At 42.0% G+C, this 22,952-nt stretch overlaps 1 protein-coding gene across 1 annotated transcript in view; it reads right to left on the bottom strand.

The window, feature by feature from the left end:
• Positions 1 to 365: 365 nt before the first annotated feature.
• UMPS (uridine monophosphate synthetase) overlaps positions 366 to 22,952 on the bottom strand; it is a 54,252-nt gene continuing 31,665 nt past the window's right edge. The window contains exons 2-6 of the mRNA XM_066347258.1: positions 21,790 to 21,943; positions 18,380 to 19,051; positions 15,380 to 15,555; positions 13,772 to 13,886; positions 366 to 922 (exon numbers count right to left, since the gene is read on the bottom strand). Coding sequence (XP_066203355.1) covers positions 753 to 922; positions 13,772 to 13,886; positions 15,380 to 15,555; positions 18,380 to 19,051; positions 21,790 to 21,943 — 1,287 coding nt within the window. The 3' untranslated portion in view covers positions 366 to 752. The remainder of the gene's footprint in view (positions 923 to 13,771; positions 13,887 to 15,379; positions 15,556 to 18,379; positions 19,052 to 21,789; positions 21,944 to 22,952) is intronic.

The following is a 22,952-nucleotide window of genomic DNA, read 5'->3' as shown; positions in this document are numbered from 1 at the left end:
TTCACTCGCCTCTTGTGAGCAAAATGGCTGCTGGTTCCAGCCAGGCAAGGCCTGGAGACACTGACCACAGGCCCGGCCTAGCTCTCCAGAGACGGGGACTGGTGCGGGGACTGTCTGTCTCCCTTAAGGCAGGTGCCAGCAAGAACGAGAGGGGTGTGCAGGACTCGGGAGTGGCGCTCCCGGGTGTGTGTTCTGAGGGAACTGAGGCTTCTGACAGTACCCTGCGCAGTGCTGGCCCGAGGCTGCAGTCCGCGGGCCTCTATCAACGGCTGTGGTCACCTTCCCACTGCCCCACCTCGCGCCCTTTGGTGAGTGAGCAATGGCAGTTCTGGGAACCGGCAACACCTGGAGGCTTGGACTATTACTTTTAAGAGCAGGAAAACAGCTTATATTTTAATATTATTTGGGCATCGCATTAGATACAGAATAAGAGACACAGGAAATGTACCCTTGATGCCTTAAAATTGTTGTCACGGCAATAATAATCAGAAAGCATGACCTAGAGATGGGGAAGTCCTCAATATGAACTTGAACACAGACATCAGTATCACTAAGGAATGCTTGAAAGTAAAGTTATCACAGCAATAATGCAGTGATTACAGCTGATCAGTCTTCTGTAAACACTGTGAAACCCACAGTCCCTCCAACAGAGGAACCATGGAGATCCACACAGTATTAAAGGCTGCTTATTTCCAGTGCATCTCAGGAGAGACAGTGCATCTTCAAAGCTTTCACGAAAATGTCTGAGACACTCAAATGCCAAGCCTACTCAAATAAGCTTCCCAGGCGGCTTTTCTGTACAGCTCAGCTGCTTCCAGACGGTTCGCTGATGCTGTTATGCCCCGGCCCACAATGATGATATCAGAACCTCGCTTGCCAATAACTTCTTGTGGGCTATTGTACTGTTGGCCGAGATGATCACCTGCAAAAACGCAAAAGTTACTATTTAACATAATACAAAGCATCAGAAAAACTGTCACATGACTTCTGGAAAAATATCAGCTTTAAAAAGAACTATGCTCTTGCTCTCTGCAGCATGAGGGCAAACGCAGGTGAGGAGACAGACCCCCCAGAGAGGTCAGAGACCCCCCCCCAGTGAAGAAGCTAACCAATTCCTTTTCAGTGTCTAATTGGAGAGCACTTATAGATGAACAGAATAAGAAAACAAATCTACTGTGCCATGAAAGGTTCAATACAAAAAAAGGCCTTACAACTGAAGACAATTTTAATACTCTTCTCAGAATCGCTGTGACACGCTATTGGAAAAGTCCTCACAGGGCATTTAATGGGACAGTCACATACGTGAACCTTTCTGCCACAACCTCATCACAAGTGCTCAGGCTATACCAAGCGGCGGGGGCACAGAGTAGGTTTGCATGGGAAACAATGCAATAATGAATAAATAATAGTACGGTTTGCATGGGAAACAATGCAATAATGAATAAATAATAGTACAAAAATAAACTGTTTTGCATACTCACAGCTGTAAACCTAGTTTTACCCCACCCTGTATACAAAGGCTAATCCTTAATTTTGGCTTTTTCATTCTTTTAATGTATTTTTTATTAACGTATACTGACAGTTTCAGGTGTACAACAAAATGATCCAATATTTGTATACATTGCAAACTGATTACTATAATAAGTTAACATCTATCATCTTGCATAATTATAAAAATTTCTTTAGTGATGAGAATTTTTAAGATTTTTCTTAGCAACTTTCAAATATGCAATACAGTATTACTGACTATAGTTATTACTGTACATACATCCTCACGACTTACAACTGGAAGTTTGTACCGATTGAGCCCTTTACCATCTCACCCACCCTCCAACCCCCGGCAACCACCGCTCTGTTCTCTGTGTCAGTGAGCTCATTTAAATTTTGTTTGTTTTTAGATTCCATATATAAGTGAGCCCATAGGGTATTTATCATTCTCTGATTTATTTCACTTAGTATAATGCCCTTGAAATCCATTTATGTTGTTGCAAATGACAAGATGTCATTCTTTTTTTATGAGTAATACATATCTGTATATTCAGTCTCTCTATCGATAAACAGACACTTAGGTGGTTTCCATACCCTGGAATAAACAATGCTGCAATGAACATGGGGTGCATACATCTTTTCAAGTTCAGTTTTTGTTTTCTTCCAATAAATATCCACAGATGGAATTGCTGGACTATTTGATAGTTCTATTCTTAATTTTTTGACGAGCCCATTCACACGGTTTCCCATAGTGGCTGCACCTACATACATTTTCACCAATAGTGCCCAAGGGTTCCCTTTTCTCCTCGCCCTCACCAACACTTCCATTTCTTGCCTTTTGATAACAGCCATTCTACCAAGTGTGAGGTGATATCTCATTGTTTGTTTTTTTTTAAATATATTTTTATTTATTTTATTTTATTTATTCATTTTAGAGAGGAGAGAGAGAGGAGAGAGAGAGGAGAGAGAGAGAGACAGGGGGAAGGAGCTGGAAGGATCAACTCCCATATGTGCCTTGACCAGGCAAGCCCAGGGTTTTGAACCGGCGACCTCAGCATTTCCAGGTCGACGCGTTATCCACTGTGCCACCACAGGTCAGGCTCATTGTGGTTTTGATTCATATTCCCCTGTGATTAGTGATGCTGGAGCATCTTTTAATGTACCTGTTAGCCATCTGTATGTCTTATTTGGGGAAAACTCTTTTTAGATCGGCCCATTTTTAAATCTGATTTTTGCTGTTTAGTTGTAAGAGTTCTTCATATACCTTAGATATTAACCCATCAGATACATACTTGCAAACACTTTCTCCCTTCAGTAGGCTGCCTTTTCATTTTGTTGATAGTTTCCTTTGCTATGCAGCTTTGTTGTTTGATGTGGTCCCACTTGTTTATTGTTTACTTTGTGTTTTGGTGTCAGATTAAAATGACTATTGCTGAGGCCTATGTCAAGGAGCTTACCACGTTTTCTTCTAGTTCTATGGCTTCTGGTCTTACATTCAGTCTTTTGTCCATTTTGAGTTAAAATTTTGTGCGTAGTGTAACAACCCACTTTCGTGGGTTATTTTACAGAGACTAGGGCTTTTTACGGCTTAGTCAGGGTTTAACTTTATTTTGGGTTATTACCTTAAACACGCCTTACGCCGATAGCTATTAATTTGGGTTAATCGTATGACCACGGTGGCTGGCACGAAATTCATTCATTTCATTCTTTTGCATGTGGCTATCCAGTTTTCCCAACATTTTATCGAAAAAACTGTCTTTCCCATTGTATATTCTAGGGTCCTTTGTCATAAAGTGACCACATCTATGTGAGTTTTCTTCTGGGCCTTCTATTCTGTTCCGTTCATCTACATGTCTGCTTTTATGCCAGTATGATTACCGTTTTGATTTCTACAACTTTGTAATATAGTGTGAAATCATGAAATGTGATGCCTCCAGCTTTACTCTTTCTCAAGTTTGCTTTGGCTATTCAGTGTCTTTTGTGGTTCCACACAAATTTTAAGATTGTGCTGTTTCTATGAAAAAAATGTCATTAGAATTTTGATAGAAATTGTACTGACTCTGTAGACAGTTATGGGTGGTATTGACATTTTAATAATATTTCTTCAAATCTACAAGCACAGAACATCTTTTAATATATTTGTCTTCAATCATCAGTGTCTTATAGTTTTCAGAGTAGGTCTTTCACCTCTGGCTAAATTTATTTTTGGGTGTTTAATTAAATTAATTAATTAACTAATTTATTTATTTTTACAGAGACAGAGAGAGAGTCAGAGAGAAGAATACATAGGGACAGACAGACAGGAACAGAGAGAGATGAGAAGCATCATTCATTAGTTTTTCATTGCAACACCTTAGTTGTTCATTGATTGCTTTCCCATATGTGCCTTGACCGTGGGCCTTCAGCAGACCGAGTAACGCCTTGCTCGAGCCAGCGACCTTGGTTCCAAGCTGGTGAGCTTTGCTCAAGCCAGATGAGCCCACGCTCAAGCTGGCAACCATGGGGTCTCGAACCTGGGTCCTCTACATCCCAGTCCGATGCTCTATCCACTGCGCCACCGCCTGGTCAGGCTGAGTGTCTTATTTTTGGTGCAACTAAATGAGATTGTTTTCTTAATTTCTCTTTGATATTTGTTATTAGTATATAGAAATGAAACAGATATTTTTGATATTGAATTTGTATCCAGCAAATTCACCAAATTAGTTTATTAATTACAACAGCTTTTTTGGTGGAATATTCATGATTTTCTATATATAATGATGTCATCTGCGAACAGTGACAATTTTACTTCTTCCTTCACAGTTTGGATGTCTTGTGTTTCTTTTACTTTACTAGTTTCTCTGGCTAGGACTTCTAATTCTATGTTGAAAAGAAGTGGTGAGAGTGGGCATCCTTGACCTGATCCTCATCTTAGGGAAACCGCTTTCAGTTTTCCCCATTAAGTACGAAGTCAGCTGTGGGCTTGTCATATATGGCCTTTGTGATGTTGAGGCACTTCCCCTCTACTCACTTTGTTCAGTCTTTATCATAAAAGGATGTTGAATTTTGTCAATATTTTTCTGCATCTATTGAGAGGATCATGATTTTTAGTCTTCATTTTGTTTATGTGGTATATAACACCTTAAACCAGTGGTTTTCAACTACCTGTTCACAGACTGCTGCTGGTCTGCCAGAAATTTCGTGCTGGTCCACATAAAAGTTAACCACCCTGGCTGGACCAGGTGGTGGTCCAGTGGATGGAGTGTCGACCTGGAAACCAGAGGACCCAGGTTTGAAATCCCAATGTTGCCAGCTTGAACGTGGGCTTGCCAGCTTGAGTGCGGGGTCACAGACATGACCCCATGGTCGCTGGCTTGTGCCCAAAGGTCGCTGGCTTGAGCAAGGGGTCACTGGCTTGAATGTAGCTCCCTCCCAGTCAAGGCACATATGAGAAAGCAATCAATAAACAACTAAAAGTGCCACAACAATGAGTTGATGCTTCTCATCTGTCTCTTGTCTCTCTCTAAAAAAAATAAAGAGTTAACCACCCTGATGTTGTATAAAGATTATAGACCCAATGATTATAGACCATGGTTGAAAACACTAATTTAAACCATCCTGACATCTCTAGAACAAATCTCACTTGAGCATGACATGATTATATTAATGTATTTTTTTTAATTTTTTTTTTTGTATTTTTCCATAGTGAGAAGCAGGGAGGCAGAGAGATAGACTCCCGCATGCGCCTGATTGGGATCCACCTGGCACACCCACCAGGGGGCAATGCTCCGCCCATCCGGGGCGTTGCTCTGTTGCAACCTGAGTCATTCTAGCGCCTGAGGTGGAAGCCATGGAGCTGTCCTCAGTGCCTGGGTCAACTTTGCTCCAATGGAGCCCTGGTTGTGGAAGGGGAAGAGAGAGACTGAGAGAAAGGGGAAAGGGAGGGGTGGAGAAGCAGATGAGCGCTTCTCCTGTGTGCCCTGATGATTGGGAATTGAACCCAGGACTTCCACACGCTGGGCCGATGCTCTACTGCTGAGCCAACCGGCCAGGGCCATATTAATGCATTTTTAAATTCAGTTTGCTAATATTGTGTTGAGGATTTTTGCATCACTATGATCATCAGGATATTCAGTGTTTTCTTCCTTCAAGGTGTCCGTGACTGGTTTTGGTATTGGCCTGGCCAAATGAGTTTAAAAGCATTCCAATTTTTTCTATTTTTTTGGAAGAGGTTGAGAAGGATTAGTATTAATCCTTCGAATGTTAGAATTCAAATTTACCAGTAAGCTGTCTGGTCCTGGATTTTTGTTTGGTGGGAATTTTTTGATTAGTGACTCAATCTCCTTACTAGTAATCAGTGTATTCAGATTCTCTACTTCTTCGTGAGTCAGCCTTGGTTGGTTGTAGGTTTCTAAGAATGTATCCATTTCTATAGGCTGTTATGACTGCTGTCATATAATTGTTCCTAGCAGTCCCCACGTTCCTTTGTAGGGCTGTGGCATCAGTTGAAACATTTCTTTCATTTCTGATTCTGAATCCTCTCCTTTTTTCTTGGTGAGTCTAACTAAAGGTTTGCATCTTTTCAAAAACCAGCTCTTAGTTTCACCAAGATCTTTTTCTGTTGTCTTTTTAGTCTTTATTCCATCTATTTCTACTCTGATCTTTATTTCCTTCCATTAACTTTGGGCTTTTGTTTGCTTGTGTAATGTTGTTTGAGATTTTTCTTGTTTCTTAAGGTAGAAATTTACTGCTCTGATTTTCCCTTAGAACTCTTTGCTGCATCCTATAAATTACGGTATGTTGTATTTCCATTTTTGTTTGTCAAAGTTTTCTCTGTTGATTTTTTCTTTGACCCATAGGTTGTTCAGTAGCATGTTGTTTGATGTCCACATATTTGTGACTCCTTCAGTTTTCTTGTAACTGACTTCTAGTTTCATACCATTGTGGTCAGAAAGGATACTTGATATGACCTCAGTCCTCCTAAATTTATTAAGACTAGTTTTGTGGCCCAACATGATCTATTCTGGAGAGAGTTCCACGTGCACCTGAGAAGAGTGTGTGTACTCTGTTCCTCTGGATGGAATGTTTGGTATGTCTGTTCTAACACGTCATGTAAGTAAAGCCAATGTTTCATTATTTTCTGTAGAGGATCTATCCTTAATGTAAGTAAAATGTTAAAGCCCCCCTACTATTATTATATTGCTGTCTATTTCTCCCTTTAAATCTGTTAATATTTGCTTTATATATGATAGGGCAAAAGTAGGTTTACAGTTGTTCATATGGAAGATACAATAATTAATAAATAATAATACAAGAATAAACTGTTTTGCATACTCACAATGTTAAGCCTACTTTTGTCCCACCCTGTATTTAGCTGCTCTTCTGTTGGGTGCATAAATATATAAAATATCTTCTTCTTGGATGGACCTCCTTTATTATTATACAGTGCCCTTCTTTGTCTCTCGTTAGTCTTTGTGTTAAAGTGTGTTTTGTCTGGTATAAGTATAACTAACCCGCTTTCTTTTGGGTTCCACTGTGCAGAATATACTTTCCCACCCTTCACTTTCAGTCTGTGTGTCTTTATATCTGACGTCTCTTGTAGACAGCATATAAATGGGTCGTGTTTTTTTAAAATCCATTCAGCTACTCTATATCTTTTTTTTTTTTTTGTATTTTTCTGAAGCTGGAAACGGGGAGAGACAGACAGACTCCCGCATGCGCCCGACCGGGATCCACCCGGCACACCCACCAGGGGTGATGCTCTGCCCCTCCGGGGCGTCGCTCTGCCGCAACCAGAGCCATTCTAGCGCCTGGGGCAGAGGCCAAGGAGCCATCCCCAGCGCCCGGACCATCTTTGCTCCAATGGAGCCTTGGCTGCGGGAGGGGAAGAGAGAGACAGAGAGGAAGGAGGGGGGTGGAGAAGCAAATGGGCGCTTCTCCTATGTGCCCTGGCCAGGAATCGAACCTGGGTCCCCCGCACGCCAGGCCGACACTCTACCACTGAGCCAACCGGCCAGGGCCCTAGCTACTCTATATCTTTTGATTAGAGATTGCAGTACATTTATATTAAAAGTAATTATTTTTAGGTGTGTACTTATTGCCATTTTGGTCATTGTTTTCTGGCTGTTTTGTAGTTCCCTTCTGTTCGCTCCTTCTTCTCTTGCTCTCTTCCTTTGTGGTTTGATGACTTTCTTTAGTGGTTTGCTTAGATTCCTTTCATTTATCTTTTATTATCTTTTATGTATGAACTACAGGATGTATAAGATTTTGGTTTTATGTATGAACTACAGGATTTGTAAGATTTTGGTTTGTGTTTACCATAATGCTTATATTGAACTTATATCTATAACAGTCTTTTAAGTTGATAACGCCTTAAAGAGTTTGACCACATTCTAAAGCTCTACATTTTACTGTTTTTTTTTTAAAGGAAGTTTGTTTTATTTTTTAAAGATTTTATTTTATTTTAGAGAAGGGGGGAGAGGGAGGGAGGGAGAAAGAGAGGGAGGGAGAGAGAGAGAGAGGGAGGGAGGCAGGGAGAGAGAGAGAGAGAGAGAGAGAGAGAGAGAGAGAGAGAGAGAGAGATAGAGAAGGTGGGGAGGAGCAGGAAACATCAATTCCCATACATGCCTTGACCTGGCAAACCTAGGGCTTTGAACAGTGACCTCAGCATTCCAGGTCGATGCTCCATCCACTGTGCCACCACAGGTCAGGCTTCCCATTTTGTTTTTAATGTCACATTTTACATCTTTTTATCTTGTATATCCCTTAATTTATTGTAATAATTATTTTGACTACTTTTGTCTTTTAACCTTCAAACAAGCTTTGTTCACTGACTGCTTCCCATATGTGCCTTGACGGGGGGGGGGGGGCTCTAGCCGAGCCAGGAACCCCTTATTCAAGCCAGCAACCCTGCACTCAAGCTGGTGAGCCTGCGTTCAAGCCAGATGAGCCTGCACTCAAGCCAGCGACCTCGGGGTTTCAAACCTGGGTCCTGTGTCCCAGGTCAACACTTTATCCACTGTGCCACCACAGGTCAGGCTATCTTCACTTTTCTTTTTCTTTTTTGCTGTTCTAATTGGGTGAGTTCCACTGCCTTGTTTTTTGGTTTGTTTTTTTTTGTATTTTTCCGAAGCTAGAAACGGGGAGAGACAGTCAGACAGACTCCCGCATGCGCCCGACTGGGATCCACCCAGCACGCCCACCAGGGGGCAATGCTCTGCCCCTCCGGGGCATCGCTCTGCCGTGACCAGAGCCACTCTAGCGCCTGGGGCAGAGGCCAAGGAGCCATCCCCAGCGCCTGGGCCATCTTTGCTCCAATGGAGCCTCGGCTGAGGGAGGGGAAGAGAGAGACAGAGAGGAAGGAGACGGGGAGGGGTGGAGAAGCAGATGGGTGCTTCTCCTGTGTGCCCTGGCCGGGAATCGAACCCGGGACTTCTGCACGCCAGGCTGACACTCTACCACTGAGCCAACCGGCCAGGGCCTCCACTGCCTTGTTTTTGAGTTCACTGATACTTTCTTCAGATCCTTCCATCTAGTCTGCTATTGTCCCCTTCTAGATGTTTCAGTTCAGTTACTGTATTCCCCAGCTCTGTGACTTATATTTTATATGTTATTTATATTTTCTATCTTGAAGTTCTCACAGTTCTCTCATCTATTCTGAGTTTGGTGAGCACCTTTATAACCATAACTCTGAACTCTATCAGGTAAACTACTTATCTCTATTTCATTAAGAATTTCATTTTCTTTTCTTTTTTTGAGGTTCTATCTTGTTCTTTTGCCTGAAACATATTCCTCTGTGTTTTCATTTTGCTTGACTGTGTTGGTTTAGATGAAAAAAACACCTCTCCCAGTCTTGAAGGAGTCGCCTTGTTCAGGAACCTTGTGTTTAACCCTACACTAGCTAGCTCTTGGTTGTCTCCCAAACATTTATGATTGTCCGAGCAATTATAATTATTCCCAGTATTAATAATTCCCAGTAGCTGAGGGTGTACCAAGATCTGTCAGTGTTCCAAAGGGAAGGATCTCACTCAGTACCTAGATTCAGACTGATTGGAAGCCAAACCCTCAGGCAGCAGCTTTTAAAGTGTGAAAATATATACAGCCCCATGAGTCTGCAAGTGTAAACCCCACTAGCCCAGAGCCTGGCTAACTAGAGGTGTCCTCTGGGTAGCAGTCATGAAAGTCAGGGCGCCAGACTAGACCAGCAAGCTATAGCAAGGCAAAGACAGTATTCACCCGCTTACAGTCCCTGAGAACACCTCTGTGCCCTGGATGTGTGCCAGATTTGCAGCTAGCCACTTGGGCCAGAGCTCAGGACAAGAAAAGAGGCCTCTTTCACAGAAAGACTGGGGGTGTATTTCAGTGTGCTGTGTGTGCAGTGCCCTGGGGATGGCTGCCTACTAAGAATTGCTCCTCCAGTTGTTACAGTGCCCTCAGGACCCAGGAACACAAGTCCCCTTACAGAGCCAAGTGGTCAGGGAGTCCTCTGGGCAGCAGCTGCAAAGATCAGGGCACCAGACCGGGGTAAAAGCTCCCTGCCAGGATGCTGCTGGTGCCCTGGAGTGCAGCAAGGGGAGAGTGTGGAAATGGCGCCCGCTGGCAAAGCAGAAGGGGAATGCAAATATGGTGCCTGCCAGAAAAAGCAAAAAAATAAAACAAAAAGGCCTAGTATTTAAAAAAAGAGACGGTTCTCACTAGTTAGAGTAAGGCAGAGGGAGAGCAAGAAGGCGGTGCCTACTAGCTCGCCCTGGACAGTGTTCTGGAAGGCTCCTCCATGTGTTGTTAGATGCCTTCCCCTCAGGCCGACACTGTTATATTTACAAGTGAGCTTTTTTACTAAGTATCCGGGCCCTGGGCCAGGTGAGTCTCAGAGAGTCAGCCCTTTAAGAGCCATTTCTCAGATCACTACAGTCCTGTGGGTTTCTGGGCACAAGCTCGTTAGTGTTTTCTTAAAGCTAGATGTTTCGGGGGGGCCTCATCTCTTAGGTGTAGGTCTTAAAAGTTGCGGTGCTTGATGGCAGCTCCAACCCCTCACTCCTCAGGGAGAGGCTATAGGTTTTGATCGTGGGTTTGCACGCAAGGGGTGGTTTTACGGTAAGACTGCGCTCGACTCTCCTATTGACTTAGATGCTGACTACCTGCCACAGTTCCAACTCAGCAACATTTAGTTTTTAGGTTTATCTTTTTTTCTTCCCCCCCTCCCCCAAGAAGAAATTGTTTCACAGGTAGCTGTAGACCTGGTACAGTCTGTGGGAGGAAGTAAATTCAGGGCGTCCTGCATTGCCATCTTGAACCAGACACTTCTTTTTTCTTTTCTTTTTTTTTAAGTGAGAGGAAGGAGGATAGTGAGAGAGACTCCCACATGTGCCCCAACCAAGATCCACCTCATAACCAATGACTGGGGCTGATGCTTAAATCAACTGAGCTATCCTCAACACCTGAAGCTGATGCTCAAACCAACCAAGACACTGGCTGCAAGAAGGGAAGAGAGAAAGAAGGGGGCCGGGAAGAGAAGAGAAGCAGACTGGTCACTTCTCATGTGCGCCCTGACCAGGGATTGAACCTGAGACGTCCACATGTCAGCCAAGATTCTACCCACTGAGCCAACTGGCCAGGGCCTTTCCTTCTTTTTAAATTCTGTTGTTCTAGAAGAATTCTGTTAAATGGCTTATTATCTCTCAAATCCAAGATGCTTTAAAGACACCCAAAAACCTATATTGTGACTGTACTATCTCAAGTGTTTTGGGGGCTTACAATGAACATTAACAGTTGACAAGCATAGAAAGCCTACTGTGTCAAGAGATTGTATCAAGTGTTTTAAACACATTATCTCACTTATGGCTCTAAATACCCTTTGAGAGCAACATTATTATTCCCATTTTACAGGATCAAGATAATGAGACTAAAGTAAAGTAACTTGTCCAATACATGGTTACTAAGTAACAGGGCCAGAAATCCAAATCTGATTCATAAAATATTTAGCACAAATGTGGAGTTTTAAAAGTCAGATATTTTGCTGAGGCCTAATCTATAGTATATAGAATCTGTAATGCGAAATTTGGGAAATTGAGACCCACAATATTCTATAACTTTGGGGGTACAGCTATCACTCATTAATTTATTTGAATTCTTATTAGTTTTCTTTCTGATTAGCTTTCTAAAATTTGTGTTTGTTTGGTTGAAGTACTTAATTAAAAACAAAATCCCCACAAGGCAGTACCTTCCTTTTTTTAAGTGTGGTTATAGTATGAATATGAAATAACTAGCTTGCCTGGCCTGCGGTGGCGCAGGAATACTGCGTTGACCTGGAATACTGAGGTCACCGGTTCAAAACCTTGGACTTGCCCAGTCAAGGCACATATGACAAGCAACAAGCAAGCAGTGAATAACTCAAGTGAAGCAACTGTGAGTTGATGCTTCTCGTTAGCCCCTGCCCTGTAAAATCAATAAGTAAAATCTTTTAAAAAATAAATAATTAGCTCCTTCAAGGTTAATGGGTATCTACTAGTTCTAGTATTTCAGGATTTAAAAAGAAAACCAAGTTTCACCAAACTCAGACCCTCAATCATAACGTTCTCTGTTATCATCCCAGTTACAGAAATACCACCTCTTTCATCTGTTCCTAAAATGCAAATGTTGAAGCAATGGACACTCTTAAGTATTTACAGAACATTTCTGTAGCAAGGGGTACTATGCTGGTGGATGAGCAATCTTCAGAAAAAGCTCCCATCCTCTAGGAGTTCCCAGCCTAGAAGACTACTCCAGAAATAGTCTACATCAGGGGTTGGGAACCTTTTTGGCTGAGAGAGCCATGAACGCCACATATTTTAAAATGTAATTCTGTGAGAGCCATACAATGACCCGTGTACGTTACGCATTATCCAATAAAAATTTGGTGTTGTCCCGGAGGACAGTTGTGATTGGCTCCAGTCACCCACAACCATGAACATGAGCAGTAGGAAATGAATGGATTATAATACATGAGAATGTTTTATATTTTTAATATTATTATTTTTTTCATTGAAGATTTGTCTGCGAGCCAGATGCAGCCATCAAAAGAGCCACATCTGGCTCATGAGCCATAGGTTCCCGACCCCTGGTCTACATGTATAAAAATTATACAAGGATGTTCATTGTTGGTAAACAGTCCAAATGCATCAGCAGGGGAATGGTTAAACATCTTATGGCCCGATTCTAATGAGGAAACACTGCACCTGGGGAAAGGTAACTTGAGGTGTGGAAACGGAACAGAGCTGCACAGACACACAGCACTCTCCAAACTGTGCGAATGTGAGCACATGCAAAGCCAAAGGTCTGCCAGCGTACGTGTCACACCAATTCTGTGGGCATCTCTGGAGAGGGAGGCTAGCCTGAGCAAGGAATGGTAAGGAGGGGAGATGAGTCCGAGTTATATAAGAATGACTGGTACAATTCTCAATATTTTTAAAGGTACCTTTTGAACTTTTCAATGTAAAAATAGAATAGCCGAGTGTCAGGTCAAACTGACAAACGGATCCGACGGGTAATAAGTATAGGTGTTTTCATTTTAAACAGTTTTGCTGAGAACCCCACTGTGCACAGCTCCAACCTCCAACTTCCCAAACCGACCTCGTACAGAAGAGATGGAAAGTAGGATGGGATAAGCTCCGTGAGGAGCATTTTTACACAAGAGCCAATTCAGGAAAAATAAAAATTCTCCAGGTGATCATTTCTTCCACACTCAAAACCAAAGCAGCTTTATTAAGTCCTGTAGTACATTTAACTATGTATAATTTTATCATCTCAATTACTCCTCTACTGACTAGACTATCAGTGAGAAAATCTGCACTGCTTTTTTCGCCACTACAGCTATATTTCTCAGACTGCAAAAAGTGTTACCATCTCAAAGAAACCTGGGAGACGATACAGACTGTGTATTTCCACATGGGGTCACAACACACATTAGCACACCAAAGGCTCTGCCGTGTCCTCTAACAAAGAAACAAATGTCCAGCCTAGCACATTCTTCCTGGAGCAGGGAACACCTTTTTGGCAGCATGTTCATAACATCCGTTGGGAAAGACAACTAAAATATCTGGGTATATATCAATGAAAAGCAGCTTTCTAAATTTTCATCCTCAAGCTCGACTGCAAGCTATTTTGCATACCTACGTCAGTCTCACCAGGCCAGAGGGCTCATTCATTACTGTTCTAGACAAAGAAGCTTTCTCTTTAATAACTCTTTAAACCCATAAAACTTCACTTTGCCCTTACTGACTTGGGTAAAAAGCAGTTTGGAAGAACCATGACCAATGAATAGACTTACCTCCTGCTTCTAACTGAACTCCTGGAGTCAAGTGAACAAATTCAGGCTTCATGCTTACTCGGGAGCCAGAAATAAAACCAATCACAAATTCAGAATGCTCCTCAGCCATTCTAACCTAAATGGAATGTAACAGGACAGATTACAAGAAAGCAAAATAGTTCTACAAGTAAAGCAAAAAATTGGCTCTAGTAACTAGTAAGAAACTTTTTATAGATGTCTCTTCTCATTTCATATTAAACTCATTATATATAAAACAGGGCATCTTAGATATGAAGCTACATACCTGCTCCATTAACCCCATCTTTCCCCCTCTCCCAATTAACCATACCCTAAAAACACTGAAAATCCTACATTCTGTGTGTCTAGAATCTAGATGCAGCACAATTACTTATTTGTAATAATACTTCAGGACTCACCTACTTCCAAAAAGAATATGAGAAAAGTACTCTAGAATACATTTCTAAATGGTATAAAACCACATGGAAGATTTCCTGCCTATCTACACAGGGTGCTCCATATTCAAGGACAGACACTATAAAAACAGCTATGTTTTCAAGAGCTAAAGAAATCTCAACTCTCCCGCTTTCCCTCTTCTCTAACATTGACTAATAATTGGGTCTCCACCATTTCTTTACCATTACTCCACATTCACAGAAGCTTCTCTAGAAGGTCTGGCTTCCTAATTTGGCTCTTCCCTGAGACTTACACTGTCCTGTTCTTACCAGCAGTACCACTACCAACCAGAAAGTGAGGTGTTGTCCTTAAGCCAGACCCAGACTCCCAGAATGACTCACGGACCGCTATGAGAGTTGGGAAATCACAGACATTTATGGAAAATTCAGGGGTGGGGTTAAAACCTGGTTCCAGGACCATGTGAGTTCTTCACAGTCCCACAGAGAGTATTTGAAAATAAGGAAAAATAAATTCCTGTATAAAAATTAAAGTGCTATTAAAGTAAAAATTTCCGTTATTTTTAAAAGTCTTTAAAATATCTGTAAAAGTGATCTAACTTTCCAGGTGACTCCAACTATGAAACTTTTTAACTAGGTAATTATCCTCTCATTTTATTCTGGCATGCAGTGGGTGCGGGGTATTACCGTGTATGGTGTTATAAGAACTTCTAATATTGGGTGAGTTACTGGAGGAAACAATGTCTGAACTCGAGTTAAGAGCTTTCCCATACAATACCAATCAGTATCAAGGACGGGGGAAAAGCCACTTCATGTAGGCTGCTGCCTTGAAAATACATGTCTATAGAACTGAGGAGGCTCCAAGAAACCACATGCCTCGGAAGAAGCTCTTCACTTCAACTCCTGGGGAAAGGGAAAAACACGTAATTCTATCTTAGAGGTCAGATAAGCATACAGGCGATATCTGACCAAATGTCTATGTTTCAATGTTTCTTGGGCATGCAATTCAAATCTCCTACGTGTCCACTACAGATATAAAAATGCTATTAACTATTAGGGAACTCTAGCCAACTAGTATTAATATACTGTCACACTAACAACAGCTGATTTTTTTCCAGCAGTTTCACAGATATTAAGATATTAAGATATTTTCTTCCTCTGTAATGTGTAGGGTAACAGTCCAGTCCCCGTCACTTACTGCAGCTTTAGTGTAGTCCCCAGTGGCCAAGGAGCCAGCGGAGCTCATTTCTGCAATGAGCAGGCACGCCCGCTGCGAAGACAGGCCGACTTCCTGCAGGCCTTTCACCACTCCTGGGCCTGGCACCACGTGCGCATTGACCAGATCTGCCCAGGAAGCTATTTTAAAGACACCACCTAAGAAGAAGGGGGGAAAAGACATTTGTCAAATTTCACACAAACACCTTTATCTTTTTGCCCAGCCAACCAATTACAATATAAAATAGTCTTCTATTAGGCCCTGGCCGGTTGGCTCAGCGGTAGAAAGTCGGACCGGCGTGTGGAAGTCCCGGGTTCGATTCCCGGTCAGGGCACACAGGAGAAGTGCCCATCTGCTTCTCTACCCCTCCCCCTCTCCTTTCTCTCTCTGTCTCTCTCTTCCCCTCCCACAGCCAAGGCTCCATTGGAGCAAAGTTCGCCCGGGCACTGAGGACGGCTCCATGGCCTCTGCCTCAGGCGCTAGAATGGCTCTGATTGCAGTGGAGCAATGCCCCTGATGGGCAGAGCACCGCCCCCTGGTGAGCATGCCGGGTGGATCCCAGTTGGGCTCATGGGAAGTCTATCTGACTGCCGCCCCCTGCTTCTCACTTCAGAAAAATACCAAAGAATAATAATAGTCTTCTACTAACATGTTAATGAAACAGTAAAACGCTTCAAAAATTTAGTGTTTCAGTGGACAGATGGTTCTAAGTGTGAAAAATTTATCCATCAACCTAGAAGCTAGTTGAGAGATGATAAGAAAAGAACTCTTGCAAGTTCTGTATTTAATTTATAAACAACACTGAAACTGTTTTTCAATATCAGGTTCATCCCAGACTGTCCCAGGTTCAATTTCCAGTCAGGGCACATAGGAGAAGTGCCCATCTGCTTCTCCATCCCTCCCCTCTTGCATCTCTCTCTCTCTCTCTCTCTCTCTCTCTCTCTCACTATGTTCACCTCCTGCAGCCATGGCTCAATTGGAGCAAGTTGTCCCTGGGTGCTGAGGAAGGCTCCATGGCTTTGCCTTAGGTGCTAAGAAAAGCTCGGTTGCGGAGCAAAATGGAGCAATGCCCCAGAGGGGCAGAGCATCGCCCCCTAGTGGGCTTGCTGGGTGGATCCCAGTAGGGGTGCATGCAGGAATCTCTCTATCTGCCTCCCCTCCTCTCACTGAATAAAAATTAAAAAGACTTTTTCCTTGTAGGCTGAAGCTTAAAACTTATGCAATTAGAAGTGGACCCCAGTGAAGGTGAGTGTTTATGGAGTTCAAAGATACCAACATTTGAAAATTCTTCTGAAGGTGACTTTCATTCTGTAAGCATCTCACAGCAACTCTACCATTTTTCAACTCTACTTGTTCCTCTCTATAACTCTTCAAATGTTAATAGGCAATTGTATTCATTTTAAAAGCTGAAAGGTTAGCTCGGTAGGTTAAGAGCCTCACCCAGAAACAACAAAGTTGTGGGTATGATCCCCAGCCAGGGCACAAACAGGGGAAGCAACCAAAAAAAAAAAAAAAAAAAAAGCACGACTGAATGGAATAATAAATGCTCACCACCACCCCCCCCAACCTAAAAATCAATAAAAACTAAGCCCTGGCCAGGTAGTTTGCTTGGGTGGAACACCACCCCGGAGTGCGGAGGATGCCAGTTTGATTCCCCAGTCAGGGAACATCCAGGAGCAGCTTGATGTTCCTGTCTCTCTCTCTCTCTCTCCCTCTCTCTCTCTCTCATACAGGAGCAGCTTGATGTTTCTCTCTCTCTCTCTCTCTCTCTCTCTCTCTCAAAAAACAAAGCTCAAAGCATAACCCTAATAATTTTTTGAATTACATGTAAACCTATAGAAAGTTTGTATAACTTTTACATCAGTCAATAAACTACTCAAAGTTGTACATTTAGGCACATAAAATCCTTTATAGACAAATCTGTCCTAAAGAAATAGCTTAAGAATATGCATACATTAGTTTAAAAAAGTTATCTCAAAAGATGCCTTTAACCCTTTGAGTAGTACGAACGTTCATGTACGTCTTCGTGCTTCCTGACCATACAGAGTACAATCGATTTATTTTAAAAATGTGTAAGGCAACATTGAAAAAAAACAAATGTATGTTGTTCTTTCCATAAATTGGTTATCAAACAAACATGATTTTAACTTAATAAAACTGGAACTGGAACTAATTTCAGTTTTTGAAAAAATAGCTCACTCCCGGGGGTCAGTGAGCATGAAAAAAAATTCACTACTCAAAGGGTTAAGTGTTAACAACACGATAAAATAAAATACAACAATAAGTGAAAAAAAGTATTATATCTGTACAATATGGCAGAAATTTGCATAGAACAGGTAGAGAAGCAACTTTTTAAACCAACATATATACTGAGTTCTTATTTAACATAAGTTTTTTTAAAAAAGAATGTTTATCAACCAAATTTTTTCTGCTAAAAATAAATCTTATCACTTTATACTATTTTTTCATTGTTTCCTATACCTGCAATTTTCATTCTTCAAATATTAGACTCACTGTGTTCTGCCAGGGCCAAGCTCTGTCATTTTACCTGCCTAGAACCTATGTCCCCGTCTTCTGGCGCCAGCACACCCATTTTCTTCAGGGGAGCTACCCTTGACCAGATCTCAGTTTAAGAAGCTTACAGAGTAAACAACCTCACCTCACCAGGGGTTGGGCATATTACCCAGCTAAGCCAGTAAACATGTTAGCTATACCTTTAGCTCTTCTATACCTAAGGGTATTCTATATTCCAGTGACTGAACTGGGGTAGGTATGTGGAGTGTGCCTACCTGAGAAAGAAGGAAGAAAGCAGAGCTGACAGAAGAAGAGAAAGAAAGCAAGTCGAAAAGACAGCACTCGAGCTCCTGGATCCAGCCATGCTTGACCGCCTGTTCTATTCAGTGACGTGAGCCAACACATAGCTTTTTCTCCTTCAGTCTATGCTGGGTTTCTGATTCTTGCAGATTCCGGAGAAATACTTACCTTCATACTGCTTTTTTACTGTGTTTCCTATATCTGCAAATTTCCGGTCTTCAAATATTAAGAACTCATGGTGTTTTGCCAGATTTGTTAACTCCTTCATCACATCCAGAGTAAAATCATTCAAAATATCTACATGAGTCTTGAGCACGCAGATGCTGGGTCCTAGAACGTCTGCCAGCTGCAGCAGTTCTCTGGACTCTGAGACGTCAGCAGACAGACACAGATTGGTCTCCTTCTTTTGCATGAGCCTGAGAAGCTTCACTGTGACTGGGTGGGTCCGGGGCAGCTCTGCACGTGCACCAAAGCTGAGTTCTTTAGGTGCTTTCTTTATAGATGGGAGAGAACCATTCTGATCGGCTGCCACGAAAACATTCTCCTGAATAAATCTCTTCACTCTCTCGACCATCTCGGCATCAATTTTCTTCTGTTGCTCAAGAATCTCCAACATTTCGGACAATGTACAAACTGAGTGGACCCGAATCCCGTGCGCCTGCAGCCTGTCCCTGCCCCCCTGCTCCCTGTCCAGCAGCACCACAGCATCGGTGACCTGCAGGCCCTCCTTCTGAAGGGCCTCAACAGTTTCCAGGACACTGGACCCACTGGTAATGACATCTTCAATGATCAAACAGTTCTCTCCTGGATTAATAGTCCCTTCTATAAGACGCTTAGTACCTGGGCAAGAAAGAATATAATGATGCCAATTTAATATTTCATTCAACTCAAGATGCAGCTTACAAAATAAATGTGGCATGTATTTATAAAGAAAGAGATAATCTAAATCTTATTTTCTGATGAGCTACTTTACTTCAATGAATCTTCAACTGTTTTATTCGGTGTCTCTGTATCCCAAAATTGTTAGTTACACATACAGAGGATTTATAGTAAAACCAGCAAATTATTTTGCACTGTAAATAAAAACCACTTAATATGTTTATGATCAATTTCAAATATGGGGTTTCTTAAAGCAAGATAACCTAGGTAAGAAAAGTGATAAACAACGAATAACACAATATCCCCAATGAAATCATTGCTTTTTCCATTAAAAAAAAACCCAGTTCACTCTTCGAGATCAGTCAGAAAATTGGCCTTTGCATACACAGATTCAGGAGAGAAAATACTCAGTAACCATTTAGACCAAGCACACCACTTTACGAACTATAATACAATGTAACACACTTTCCTATTCCAACCCCCAAGACACACTATTTTCAAATCATCTACAACAGGGGTCCCCAAACAACGGCCCGCGGGCCACATGCAGCCCCCTGAGGCCATTTATCCGGCCCCCGCCGCACTTTCGGAAGGGGCACCTCTTTCATTGGTGGTCAGTGAGGGGAGCATAGTTCCCATTGAAAGACTGGTCAGTTTGTTGATTTAAATTTACTTGTTCTTTTATTTTAAATGTTATATTTGTTCCCATTTTGTTTTTTTACTTTAAAATAAGATATGTGCAGTGTGCATAGGGATTTGTTCATAGTTTTTTTTATAGTCCAGCCCTCCAATGGTCTGAGGGACAGTGAACTGGACCCTGTGTAAAAAGTTTGGGGACCCCTGATCTACAACATGTAAATAACTCAGGCTGCAAACTCATTTTTATATTTCCCTGCTACCAAATTTGTCTTTCTGAAACATAAAATGAACTGGTGAACGTTTCTCGCCAGCACCACCTTCGCCCTTTTCCATTCCTCCCTCTCAACTCCTTCCCGGCCCTTGAAGAACCAGCACGTGTACCTGAGTCAGCTCGAACTAGAACACAAGACTGAGAGTATTTATAAGCATAGTTTAAAATTAATAATCTTATTCTAAGAAATAATTTTAAAGACATATAATAAGAAAATAGAAATAATAGTTTCCTTATGGGTAGATTCATAGAGATAAAACAATGTGACTTCAAGCAGCAAAAAGTTTTCCTATTTTTAACAGTTAGACAATTTCTTTTTGTGTGTGTGTGTGTATTTTTCTGAAGCTGGAAATGGGGAGAGACAGTCAGACAGACTCCTGCATGCGCCCGACCGGGATCCACCCGGCACGCCCACCAGGGGCGACACTCTGCCCACCAGGGGGTGATGCTCTGCCCCTCCGGGGCGTCGCTCTGCCCCAACCAGAACCACTCTAGTGCCTGGGGCAGAGGCCAAGGAGCCATCCCCAGCGCCCGGGGCATCTTTGCTCCAATGGAGCCTCGGCTGCAGGAGGGGAAGAGAGAGACAGAGAGGAAGGAGGGGGGCTGGAGAAGCAAATGGGAGCTTCTCCTATGTGCCCTGGCCGGGAATCGAACCTGGGTCCCCCGCACGCCAGGCCGACGCTCTACCGCTGAGCCAACTGGCCAGGGCCAACAGTTAGACAATTTCAAACAAACAAAACTAGACAAAATAGTTTAACAAACACCCCTAAATACAGCACTTAACCATTTAACAACCCATGGTCAGCCTTGTTTCAGCTATACGCTCTCTTCCTCCCCTCATAGTTTTTTGAAGTAACTCTCCAGAAATCATGATTTTATCATAAATACTTTTAGAATGCATCTATAAATGATAAGGATACTTTAAAAATATATAACAGAAATACTATCACAGCAACACAAAGCAAAACAAACAAAAAACCCATTACATCCTTAATATCAATTATAAAGTCAGTTCCAATATGTTTAATAGATTGATTTGGTTTTTAACCAACCCCATTTTTAACACACCCACCTGATTACCTATTGCCACGGACCCATGGAAAAACTATCTTCATTAAGAATTTAAGTGGCATTTCTATTGCTTTGAGTAATTTTATTCATTCGTTTTTCTTCATGTAATTTAAATATAAACATACCAGGAGAGTACTCTTAGAACACTGTGCTGACAGGAGAAGGGCTGGAGAAAATGCTGCATCTCACAGACACAGTGCAAAACACAGCACTTTTTTCAGTGCCTTTTCACTCCTGGACTCTAAAGCAGTGGTCCCCAACCCCCAGGCCGCGGACCGGCTCTGGTCTGTGGGCCACTTGGTACCGGTCCGCAGAGAAAGAATAAATAACTTACATTATTTCTGTTTTATTTATATTTAAGTCTGAACGATGTTTTTTTTTTTAAAAAATGACCAGATTCCCTCTGTTACATCCATCTAACACTCACTCTTGACACTTGTCTCGGTCACGTGATACATTTATCTGTCCCACCCTAAAGGACGATCGGTGAAAATATTTTCTGACATTAAACCGGTCCGCGGCCCAAAAAAGGTTGGGAACCACTGCTCTAAAGGAAGGAGACTCATAGCAACAGTTAACGAATTCCACAAAACCTAAAAACTGAGAGGGCACATGGAGAACAGCCAAGGCGACTGGTAAAACAGCCGGGCCTAGAACAGAAACTCCCAGCAGCATGCAGTGACATGTCAACTTGATCTGGATGCTACTTTCATTTTACCATAATCCTTGGTTTCTTTTCTTCTAATGACCATTGGGATTTGGTTGGTTGAACAGATAACTGTCGCCAATGGTAAAGCTGTGTAAGGTACTCCACACACAGTGTCAAAATTGATCCCCGCATTTTGGGCAGTTTGGAATAAAAGTTCTGCAACCTATAAAAAAAAAAATGAACACAAATTATTATTCTATTTTAAATTGTGTATCAACAAGATAACATAACATTAAAGACAGTATTAGAACCCAGCAGGAAATAGTCTCAAACCTGATTAGGAAACTATAAATGCCTTCCTGTCAAATCACCCTCTGCATAAACCCATTTACAAATATAAAAACACAACAATAAGTCTCCTCGTCTAGAGTCAGCGTCTGCTGGAGGCCAATGCAGGATGCGCGGGGGAGGCTATGATGGTACTCCACGGACTAAAGATGGCCACCAGGTTCCCAGGTTCCCTTGGTAATCTAGCATGCTTCCAGTATCTAAACCTTTCTATCACCTACTAGTTATATTTTCTTCCTGAAAGTCTTTAGTTATGAAATTTCCTAAGAGAAATTAAGAAAATAATCCAATTTACAATTGCATCAAATAGAATAAAATACCTAGGAACAAATTTAATTAAGGTCAAAGACCTGTACACTGAACAGGTCTTATAAAGCAATGATGAAAGAAACTGAAGACACAAATAAAATGAAGATATTCCATGCTCAGGGATCAGAAGAACTAACATTGTTAGAATGTCTACACTACCAAAACAACATACATATTCAGTGCAATCCCTTTCAAAATTCCAACAGCAAGGGGCAGAGTAGGTAAAACCTGAACTCACTTTCTCCCATGAACATATGAAAATTATAACTAAATTATAAACTATCACTGAGAAACACTGAAAGACTAGCTGAACAGAGTTCCTGAAACTGAGGATATATAAAGAAGCCACATCAAGACAGGTGAAAGGGGTGGAGAGGCAGACTGGGCAGGTCCCACACCCACAGTGTGAAGATTAATAAACAGGGAGGATAGCTAGGCTTTGGAGGACCCCTTCATGAGCAAGGGGTCCAAGCCCCATACCTGACTCCCTAGCCCAGAGTACCTGAGCCAGGAAGAGGAGTACTCATAACATCTGGCTTTGCCTGACCAGGCAGTGATGTAGTGGATCGAGTTTC

This window comes from Saccopteryx leptura, chromosome 8 (genome assembly GCF_036850995.1).
Source record: "Saccopteryx leptura isolate mSacLep1 chromosome 8, mSacLep1_pri_phased_curated, whole genome shotgun sequence".
NCBI classification, from domain to species: domain Eukaryota; kingdom Metazoa; phylum Chordata; class Mammalia; order Chiroptera; family Emballonuridae; genus Saccopteryx; species Saccopteryx leptura.
The sequence above is the reverse complement of the archived record's forward strand: the minus strand, read 5'-3'. Positions and strand labels throughout refer to the sequence as shown.